We start from the raw sequence: 11,359 nt of genomic DNA, 5'->3' as shown, positions 1-11,359 counted from the left end.
TGAATCATCGGGCATTCGCGATAACACCCATCCCAACGACTTAAACACCACCATTAGCAGTCGAATATTCGTGTACACGCAGTTGCCTACTCGCTGAACGAGAGCAACGTTGATTCCAACTCAATATTGTTGAATGTTTTAGACAAATTTGCAAATTGGTGTAATATTTTCGGATTATAACTGAACACAAACAAATGTAAAATTATGTCTTTCTACCGTTCTCGGAGAATTCTCGATTTTGATTACAGTTTGAACGGGCAACCAATCGAACGCGTAAACCAAGTAAAAGACCTCGGATTTATTTATGTTCCATCACTAGATTTTCGTCCACACATTGATTCTGTTGCTGGTAAAGCACTACGCATTCTCGGTTTTATTAGAAGACATTTTTCAAACTTTGATAACCCAAAATGCCTTTCTGTACTCTACAACTCCCATATAAGATCACTCTTGGAGTACGGAGTTGTCGTCTGGTCTCTTTACACAAAGAGTAACACGCAGAGACTTGATAGAGTCCAAAACCGATTCCTAAGTTTCGCAGGGCACAGCCTCAATGTTACACATCCTCCTCATGATTATAGTAAAATTAAGGATTTGTTTAAATTCAAGTCACTTTCTGAACGTTGTTTTATTCAATCATTGATTGATGGTAAGATCGACGCACCTCGTTTATTGGAAAGACTGCAGAGCATTCGCATACCTGTTAATACCCGTAATAAAGATTTCTTTTATATACGTTTAGGCCGAAGCAATTTTACAAAAAATGCACCCCTAACAAGAATGATGTCCATATTTAATAAAAACTAATAATAATTTCGTACTTAGACACACACATCATATTTGCTTTTAATTTTAACACAATAATTTGCCATTGAATCCAGATAACCTTTGGACGATTCTGATTACAGTTTGTATTCAGACTATGGCTTTTCTTCAATCAACTTATCTTTTTCAAACTGGTCCGTGAGATAGCGCAAAGGTTAGATGTTGCATAGTTTGGCTGCTACCGTCACCAGACGCCGTTACTGTTATTGAGATCAAGTCACCAGCTAATTGCAGCATTGACCAGACTTTATTATCAACGCTGCTAGTATTATCAGATAACTCACGTTAATTTATTTTTTATTAGCTATCTGGCAATTATTATGAAAATTGTATATATATAATATATATAATGCATTTGTTATGTATTCAGCATTATTTATATTTATTATCAATATTATCTTCGTTATTAGTATTACATAAATTAATATTATTATCATCATTATTATTACTGATTGGCATTGGATATTGTTAAATATATCACGAATAATTTATAATGCAATTATAACCTTTGCCATTATTCAACAGCTGACAAATGAAGTCTACCTAATTATTATATGTAAGAAATACTAAATTATTAAACTGTTGTACAAATAATGATTTAATAACAAAAAATTTAACTTTATAACAATCACAACTTAGGGGAAACATTGAGGCATCACCATGGAAAAACTGATTTACTAAAGTTTGAATAACAATAATAATATGTTTTTATTGAATGTTAAATAGATAAAAACATATTATACTATAGAAGAAAAAGCAGTACCTGGATAAAATGGATAAATATTAAATTACATTCATGATATTAGGGCATATAAGAAGCATGTAGGTACATTTATTATTTTAATCATATTATACAGGTGATTCTTTTATCATGAAACACTTATTATTTCAAAAAGTATAAAAATCAGTTAAGTTAGGCGAGTAGTTTATGAGTTATACGTATATAAAATTTTGACAAGCGGAGTAGTGGACAAACATTTTGCGGGGTAACTCCGTTCCACTCCACTCCACGCATCAAAACTTACTTATAACTCATAAACTACTCGCCCTAAATTCGATTTTTATGTATCTAAATACTCAGAAAATATTTCTGCTTTGGAATATGAAATTAAAACTATGTTGTCATTCAAAAAAGTAAAAAACTTAAAAAGATACAAAGATAAAAAATATTTAAAAATATAATTGTTTAATAAAAACTTTTTTTTTTAACAACTTGAAACTATGTAAAAAAATAAATTCAAAAACATGAATACTTTTTGAAATAACGAGTGTTTTATGATAAAAGAATCACCCTGTGTATTTATTTCCAACTTATGAGAAATCTTGTAATACGTTTTCAAATCTTAGGATTAGGTATTAAAATTGAAAATTGTATGATTTTTTAACTATAAAACAATTAGCGCTATAATTAGTATTATATTTTTTTTTTAATTGTAAATTTCAGAAACACTCTAAAATAAAATTGTGACTATGTATTTTAAATATTTTAAACTTCTTCAAGAAAAAAATGAGAAACATCAAATATTAATACACTGTATTCGAACGTACTATAAGTAACGTTTAACTATAAGTTAAACAACTATTTATTCACCTACTGTTGTTGAAATCCAGTGTTTCCACTTAATCGCATTTTGTGACCATGAATAGTAAAAACTAAGAAGGGGGACTTGATACATAACCGTCTCAGAAAATAGTATATGGTTACTTGTTAATTCTACAGTGTCTATACAATCTACATTCTCGCACTTACCTAGTACAAAACAACAAATATTATTTAAGTGTAAAATAAATTAACATTTTGTTTATAATTATATTATAATAGTGAATAATACTATTACCTTTATTATGATTGATAGGTGCTTAATAAATATTGTAATGGCATGATATGGATGATTAAATGAAGGTAGGTACTAATGCATTTTATACTTATTTTGTATTTTTACATTAATAAATAAGATAATTTGATTTTTTTTTTTATTATTATTTAAAGATACTCGTATTATTATATTTAAAATGTTCATCGATTGATTTTCAATTTATTTTCATATTGGCTAGGGAATCGTGGATTATCTTAATTTTTAAAATTTCTAACGTCACTATAACATTTCTGTATACTTTGGTGATATCATCATGACATCATATAATTAAGATAGTATGATTATAATATCATAAGTTATATTATAATACTTCAGTCTAACTAATGGTTTAAATTTAAGGGGAATGGGTATAAAATATAAATGTAATCATAATCAAGTGACATTTTAAGCATAACTTTATATACAGTTTAACATCAATATGGTTTTAGTTTACATTCCTGTCGTGACGTGATATCTATACAAAAAAAAAAATAAGCGTGAGTACTGTGACAATAATAAATTTAAACGTAAATCATCCAATATTTTGTGAACTCAGAGTATCATAGGAGTTTTCATGTGTAAAAATAAATAATTTTTTTTTAATCCACATAATCTAAATTTCTCATTTGAATGTATTTCATATCTTTAATTGAATAAATAATTCAATAAGACAATATATTAGTTGTTTTAAACTTAATAACAATTTGATGATTTTTTAATAAATATAATTTCATGATGTAAAATATATACTATTTTTTATTTTAATAGGTAACTTTTAAATTATGATTATTTATTAGTACCGTAAAAAAATGTTATCAATGGCCACTATTAAAATAGTGCATATGATTTTATCCAAAATGTATTGTATAAAATTATGGTATATTATCTGGTCAGTATCAAAATAATCCAATATTTAAACAATATTTTTGGTAGTTAATGTTACATTACTTGTGAGTTATGACTAGAGTCCGGATTTTTATGCAAAAACATATTTTTAACAAGCGTATGCTGTTTGATGGAAATAAGAAATGTTTGCATTTCATAACCAGTAGAATCTGTCAAAAAAATTTTTTGCATATTAGTGCATATTTCCGTAATATTGGATTATATTAAAGGATATTCAGCATATATAAGACAATAATCACGGACCGCCGTACTAACTTTACTCCGGAAAGTTTGGAAAAATATATTATTGTACATTCCTTTAAAAACATTGTATAATATATTTTTTTTTTTATGCTAATGTATTGCATAATGTAACATAAGATATAATTATATAAATTATGATAAATTATAAATTCATAATCATAATCAATAATCATATTGCATTTTTTTTTCTTATTAGTTAGTATTATCAATATTTTTCATAATATTTTGAGAATATTAAGAATATTTTTTGAGAATATCAATTTCACCAATTTTAGCTGCATATAAACATCATAATATTTCAAACGTTTTGACAGAATATAAATCCGGACTCTAGTTATGACATATGTTACGCCCAATTTATGAAATTGTCGATCTCAAGAAATCTGCAGAAAATAAATAAATAATAAATTCTTTATTACATATGATGAAAGACGTTATGATACGTACAAGCATTTTATTTTGATTACTGAGGCCTTTTTATTGCTTTGATAAAATAATGAGGAACTACAATCATTTCCTACATGTTTAATGTTCAGTCTTCGATTCATCTAGTGAACTAGCTAACAGTATGTGAAGTACGAACGTTGAACGGTTCTATAAGTATGATTTATTATTACAATATGATTTTATTATTTTTCCAGTGTTTTATACATTTATTAAAATTGAATTATGTTTTATAATATTTTTAAAAGAGTCTTGCCTTTTTTAAATTTTTATATACATATAATTTATTATTACAATTTAATTTTATTATATTTCCGATGTTTTACACATTTATTAAAATTGAATTATGTTTTATAATTTTTTAAGAAAAGTTTTGCCGATTTCACACAATCGGCAATATTATATTATCTACTTTAAGTTGTCGATTTCATGAAATCAGAAATTTCACAAATTCGGCGTAACATATACATTATAGATCATAAAAAAAATGACACACCTTCCTAAATATTGTAAGTGATCGATTTAACAAATAGATAAATTAAGATGTATAAATAATACTTATAATTTTTGGACTTGAAACATTGCCAAATTTGACTTACTTAATATTTAACAACTGTGAACTGTGTATAGTTATTATATACTAATACACTAAAACACTTATACTCTACAATCTATACATGTTAATTTTAAATTAATTTTTTATGTTTAAAGGTGTAATATTTTATGTTCTCTTATATTAATATATATTAACATTTGAAAATTCTATCTTAAATTATTTATTATTAATTATTAATTAATTAAAATAAAATACGGATGACTTAGGATGTTCCAACTACTAAGCTATTCAACATACGCTATAAAATATGGTATATACAATTAGCGCACATGAATAACGATTATCAATTACTCAGATAATGTGAACATTACTTTTGCAAATTAGATAAACTAAAAATATTATTTATAAAACGTTTAATTTGTATAATAACCAAAAAAATTTCACCATTGGGAGGATAAAGAGTTTATATAATATAAAATACGATAAAATATAAATTGTAGATAATTTTAAAGGCAGGAAAAACGTGATCAAAGTATTAATATTTTAATTACATACTTACCTTAATTAACTAGTCTCTATTTATCTTGTATCATAACCAAACTAATTAATTAATATTTTCAGAACTGTATTCTACTGATAATTACGCAGTCATGAAGTAGATTCAATATTTATATAATATTATAACTATGATTTTTTTTTAAATTTTATTTAATGATATTTTAACAAAAATTATTATATCTCAACACTTAAACTAGTAAACATCAACATAAAAAACTTAAAACTATTATAATTAAAAAATGAGTATTTATTTATTTAATTTGTATCATAATCAAACTAATTAATATTTTCAGAATTGTATTCTACTGATAATTACGCAGCCATGAACTAAACCCAATATTTAATACTATAATAATTATAAGAACTACATAATATTCATAAAAATCGAATCTGCTTTAATTTTAAAATCAATTATTCAGCAATCTTCTCCAATAAAAATGTCAAATACGTGTAGAATCGTATTGTTTTATTTAATCACATGCATTTTGACCTGCTCGGCATCGGATACGCCTAAAGTACGTGTTAACTCTGGAGAAATTGCCGGTGGATATGAATATAGCTATAGTGGTCGAAAAATTTACTCATTCTTAGGCATACCGTACGCAAGTCCACCAGTTCAAAACTATCGATTTAAAGTATGTTGAGAATAATTTTTATGTTCTTGAGAGGAGAGATTCAAATTAAAAATACATGGAATATTTTTTTCGCAGGAACCACAACCCGTAAAGCCTTGGTTTGGAACATGGAACGCCACCATACCGGGAAGTGCTTGTTTGGGACCGGATTATGAATCTAATTTCAAATTAGTTGGCCAGGAAGATTGTTTATATCTTAACGTCTATACGCCAAAGGTAATTGAAAAATACTTGCAAATAGATAAATAATTATAGAAACATCGTGTCTCCTTTTTATAATGCTATATCTAACCTTATTTAAAATACTCGGAAAATTTATATACTTAAAAACATACGATTATTTTTAAAGTGATTAAACACATAAACGTTAGCATTTGAGCTTTGTTCATTAATTATGTTACAATGCGACGATTGATCACTGTATATAATATCATCTATATCCTAATAATAATAAATAATCAAACACCAAAATATGGAAATGCACATAAAAATATAATTTAATTAACTAAACAGCTACCACAAGAGAATACGCCCGACGATTTAATGGATGTGGTGGTGCACATACACGGCGGCGCTTTCATGAGTGGTGAAGGGATTTCTTTGGGTCCACAATATCTTTTGGATGTCAATGATTTTGTTTATGTAACGATAAATTACCGTTTGGGTGTATTAGGATTTGCCACCACTGGCGATAATATTTTGCCTGCAAATAACGGTATGAAAGACCAAGTAGCGGCATTGAAGTGGATACAACAAAACATTGTTGCGTTTGGTGGTAACCCAAACAGTGTTACTATTACTGGCTTGTCGGCAGGCGCGAGTGCTGTTCATTACCACTTGATTTCACCAATGTCTCGTGGTACGTATAAATGTGTTTTAAAGTTTGATTTGTTAAATTTAATATTAAAAGAAATGGCTTAATGTAAATCTTATAGTTGTTCAACATCGTCCGTGTTATCATCAATTTATCAAATTATGATATTAGAAGCCGTTTGGCGTTAATTAATATATATATGTATAATAAATAAATAAATAATTTGCAAAAATATGTATTACACTAATATTTTACACATAAATATTATATTATAGATATAAGTAGTTATAAGTTATAATTATGGCATATAAAATTTATTATATTTTAAGGCTTATTTAACCGTGCAATTCTTCAAAGTGGAAGTGCTTTTTGTCATTGGTCGTATATTGAAAACGTTGCAGAAAAAACAAAGTATATAGCAAACATTCTGGGATGTCCAACTAGTAATTCCATAGATATCGTTGAATGCCTTCGTTCTAGACCAGGATCAGCTATTGCCAATTCGTTTATAGAATTTATGGTAAATATTTTTTGATAATTAAATAAAAGATATATAATTTTATTACAAAAACTCTTTTTTTTACATAATGTACACAGCCATGGAGATTCAGTCCTTTTTCACCATTTGGTCCAACCGTTGAATTAGCCGGAGACGAAAAATTTTTACCCGATATCCCAGAAAAACTCGTTCCATATGATATTCCAGTGCTGATGAGTGTTACCAAAGATGAGGGTCTTGTTATTGCTGCATTTATGTATTTTGGAAAAATTAGTAATGAACTCAACGACAATTGGAATGAATATTTACCACATCTTCTTGATTATAATTACACGATTTCAAATGAAAAACTAAGAACCAACATTTCTCAAGATATAAAAAAATTTTACTTTGGTGATAAAAATGTATCAAAAGAAACCTTAAGCAATCTTGTAGAAGTATGTTTATCTATGTTATAATAATTACCTAATATTTGAATAAGATTTTTCATTTCTCTGTTTTCAATCAATTAATAAATTTACTATACCTACTAAATACTAACTATTTTAAATTAACAAACATTATTATATCCATATCCTATGATTGATTGACGAATCAACAATTTATATAATTTTTGTCACTTTAAACAAATTAATCAAGATATGTTAATATTTGTCTTACGTTATTTCTTTATTTTGAATATTTTAGATTTGAGAAACTCAACTTCTTCTTTATTTCTTTTTTATAATTTATATAAGAGTATCCGTTTTTGGATAATTTACAAATCTTAGTATAACGTCTTGTTGTCAAAGAACCAAAATTTGATTTAAAGTATTTAATCAGAATATAATTTTTATTTTACATAAACATGGAATTGAATAAAAGCAACAAAAAAAATCAGCATGTAATAACGACCAATGATAATAAATTAAAAATATTTTTGTTATTATAGTATCATATAATTTAGCTTATTGTTGTATTTTTAGTCTTTTTACATTTTTGAAAAATTTATTTTTATAAAATATATTTTTTCTAATTTTCAATGCATATAATTTCATGCCTTCTATGCATTAATGACTGTCTTTTACAATATTAAACTCACAGTGATACTTTTTGAATATATTATTACAATCATATAATAATTTATTATCAACATTCTTCAGATGTTTTCAGATAGAATGTTTGGATATGCTATAAGTAAAGCAGCTCAACATATTTCTGCTAAGAATACGGCACCTGTATATTTTCATGAATTTGGATACAGTGGTAATTATTCTATCATAGCTCAAACAAATCCTAAACCACATTCCCGAGGATCAAGTAAATCACATATTTTAGATATTTATTGTTTTATTTGTATGTATAACACAGAGTTAATAATTCTTTATAACTAATAAACAATTAGATGTTACTCATGCCGACGAAACCATGTATGTATTAAAAATGAAAAATTTCTCTGTTCATGACAACGAAGAAGACAAAAATATGATGAAAACTATGGTTAACATCTGGTCAACATTTATTAAAAATGGGTAATTATATATCTACCGATTTTTTATAATAAACTTGATCATTTTAGTTTTTAATATTGAAATATAAATAAATAATGAAATAAATTCCTAACAATTCCAACTTAATTCTAATGTATAGAGGACTATAGCCGAATAATAAAATATGTTTTTATACTTTAGATATTTATTAATAGATATTACATTATAATCATAACGTTTATAATTGTTTTAATGTTATTGTTTTAGAGTCCCTGATATTGGAAATTCAAAAATTTGGTTGCCTGTTTCTAAAAATCCAACAGATCCTTTGAGATTTATAAAGATTACTCAGCAACAAACGTTTGAAGTTGAAGAACGATCAAACCATGGGAATTATGCATTTTGGAGTAGTTTACCATTAACAGAATTTAATGAAGTTAATGTTCCGGAAGTTATAAAAACTGAATTATAAATATTAAAAATGCATTTATCACAATAACCAACTTAAAAATATTTTAAAATATAAAGTTTAAAATAGAATATTTGAATGTATAATTTTGTTAAAGAATAATGAGTGATTATTATAATTGTACCGATCATTTTAAATTGTAAAGAACATATGTCAACTTATATTTTTAAAGATATTTAATTATACATTTTTATTGATGTAATGATGTTAGTAATTTCTTTTTCTAATGCATAATGATAATGATTGAGGTTAGAGTTTTTGTCAGAACCCATGACTCCAGAGTTGGATAACATGTTACGTCATAGCCGGGCGAAAAATTTGTTTGTATATTAGTAAAATAAAAAAATTGCAAAAAAAAATTTAGTAAAATCCTTGGCCTTATTTCAAATTACATAGTTTTTTTTCTTTAAATTATGTTCAAATAATAGACGTTGTATAATCTTAAATCTTGAGCTGCGTTTAGTTATTTATATACATATTTTTAATACAGATGCACGTAAAATCACCTATATATATATATAGTATTTTATAAACTAAATTCTCACTCCATTTCTATAAGATATATTGATGGTTAAGTATTTATTTGTGTGACATAACTACATAAGTTTTCATTTTTATATTTCCTAAACAAGTTGTTTTAAATAAAAAGAATTCAACATTTATACAGATTTATACGTGTGTATAAATAACAAAAAAAAAATGTATTAATTTTTAATTCTTTGTATTTATTTATAAATAATAATTACTAATTTATCTAATAATTCAACCATATAATATAATATTATGATTTATTGTAAGGTTTTTAATTTTGATCATATTAATTTTAATTAAAACTTTAACCATTGAAATATGACAAGTTATAAAACCAGTGAAAAGATTGCACGATTTTTTTTAATTCAGGTATAGAAGTCTACGTACAAAGGGTATAGGTGTCAGTATTACGTAGTATATTTGTTAGTGAGATATGAACTACTTTATAAATCTAAAATAATTAAAATAAATAAATAATTCTATTTAGTACAAAATATTTTAAAAAATACACGATATAATATTATTTTTACTTAGTACTTTGAAATCGTTTGATTTTTACAACTTTCGAATTTTAATTGTGCAATAAATAAATAAATTATAATACAAGCACAATAATATGTGCTATTAAATACTAATTCCATTGATACAATTTACGTCGAAAAATCAATATAATTTATTATGATTTATGATAACCACTCATAGATGTCTTACTAAATTTTTAAAACCAATTTATTCTACTAACTCCACTCTCCACAACACATTTTTAACAAAAATTTAATTTATACAAATTAGCTTTGAAATTATTTATAATATATTATGTTATCTAAATTATGATTATTATTTTACAATATATTTTAATATGTTTACATATAGTATAATGTTACATATTAATTATTAAATATGAATTACGTCTTTCCTGATGCCAAGCGACTAGCCTCAATATTTTCCACTGACTGATATCTTAGGGGAAACATTAGCATTTTACTGTTTTTCTACTTCCGCATCACCATATCGTTCGATTCACAACGATACATACAAAATAACAAAATAGACCCTTGATATCAAAACTCTTACAGAATCTGACCTGCCTACGCTTTACTAATGAATAATAAAATATACCTAGTATGGTAATATTATTATACTTAATACCTACAAAAAATTTTACGTTAGATAATATTTATACGATTAATGATATTATTGTGGGCATTTAATAATAAATAAGAAGTGAAGAAATCATATTTTATTAACGTGAACATTTGACATCTTATATTTTATAAGGTAGTTAAAAATCAGACTTTGTTATCGAATTATGTTGTTTTCGGAACCATTAATTGTTCTTTTATTATTCTAGTCCCTAATGAATGTATTGTAGAACGATATTCAGAAATTGGAACTACGTATGGCTCTGGTGGTGAAATTCCTGAATATTTTACACCAGATCTTTGTGCTTGAGGTTTTTTCAGCCTAATCCTTACGTTACGTTTAAGTGGTTCATCATCGTCGTCACCATCGCTATAATTTTCTTTTACACAATTATTAGCGTAACCGTCATAT

General features: G+C 25.6%; 2 protein-coding genes across 4 annotated transcripts; both read left to right on the top strand.

Annotated features, from left to right (window-relative positions):
- Positions 1-204: 204 nt before the first annotated feature.
- LOC132918915 (uncharacterized) lies at positions 205-807 on the top strand. Its single transcript, XM_060980274.1, has one exon. The coding sequence runs from the start codon at positions 205-207 to the stop codon at positions 805-807; it is 603 nt and encodes a 200-aa protein (XP_060836257.1).
- A 1,732-nt stretch (positions 808-2,539) lies between these two features.
- Positions 2,540-9,476, top strand: LOC132918886 (esterase E4-like). Of its 3 annotated transcripts, none has more exons than XM_060980226.1 (9): positions 2,540-2,728; positions 5,682-6,023; positions 6,099-6,239; positions 6,537-6,882; positions 7,167-7,357; positions 7,435-7,773; positions 8,479-8,635; positions 8,721-8,847; positions 9,073-9,476. In XM_060980226.1, exons 2-9 carry the CDS (start codon positions 5,826-5,828, stop codon positions 9,275-9,277), a joined length of 1,704 nt encoding a protein of 567 aa, XP_060836209.1. In that variant the 5' UTR covers positions 2,540-2,728; positions 5,682-5,825; the 3' UTR covers positions 9,278-9,476. The 3 variants fall into 3 exon arrangements, with proteins under 3 accessions (XP_060836209.1, XP_060836210.1, XP_060836211.1); XM_060980227.1 differs by lacking the exon at positions 2,540-2,728 and adding an exon at positions 3,032-3,178; XM_060980228.1 differs by lacking the exon at positions 2,540-2,728 and adding an exon at positions 4,658-4,783.
- The last annotated feature ends 1,883 nt before the right edge of the window (positions 9,477-11,359 follow it).

This window comes from Rhopalosiphum padi, chromosome 2 (assembly GCF_020882245.1).
Source record: "Rhopalosiphum padi isolate XX-2018 chromosome 2, ASM2088224v1, whole genome shotgun sequence".
Lineage (NCBI taxonomy): Eukaryota > Metazoa > Arthropoda > Insecta > Hemiptera > Aphididae > Rhopalosiphum > Rhopalosiphum padi.
This window is presented reverse-complemented; position numbering and strand designations above follow the sequence as displayed.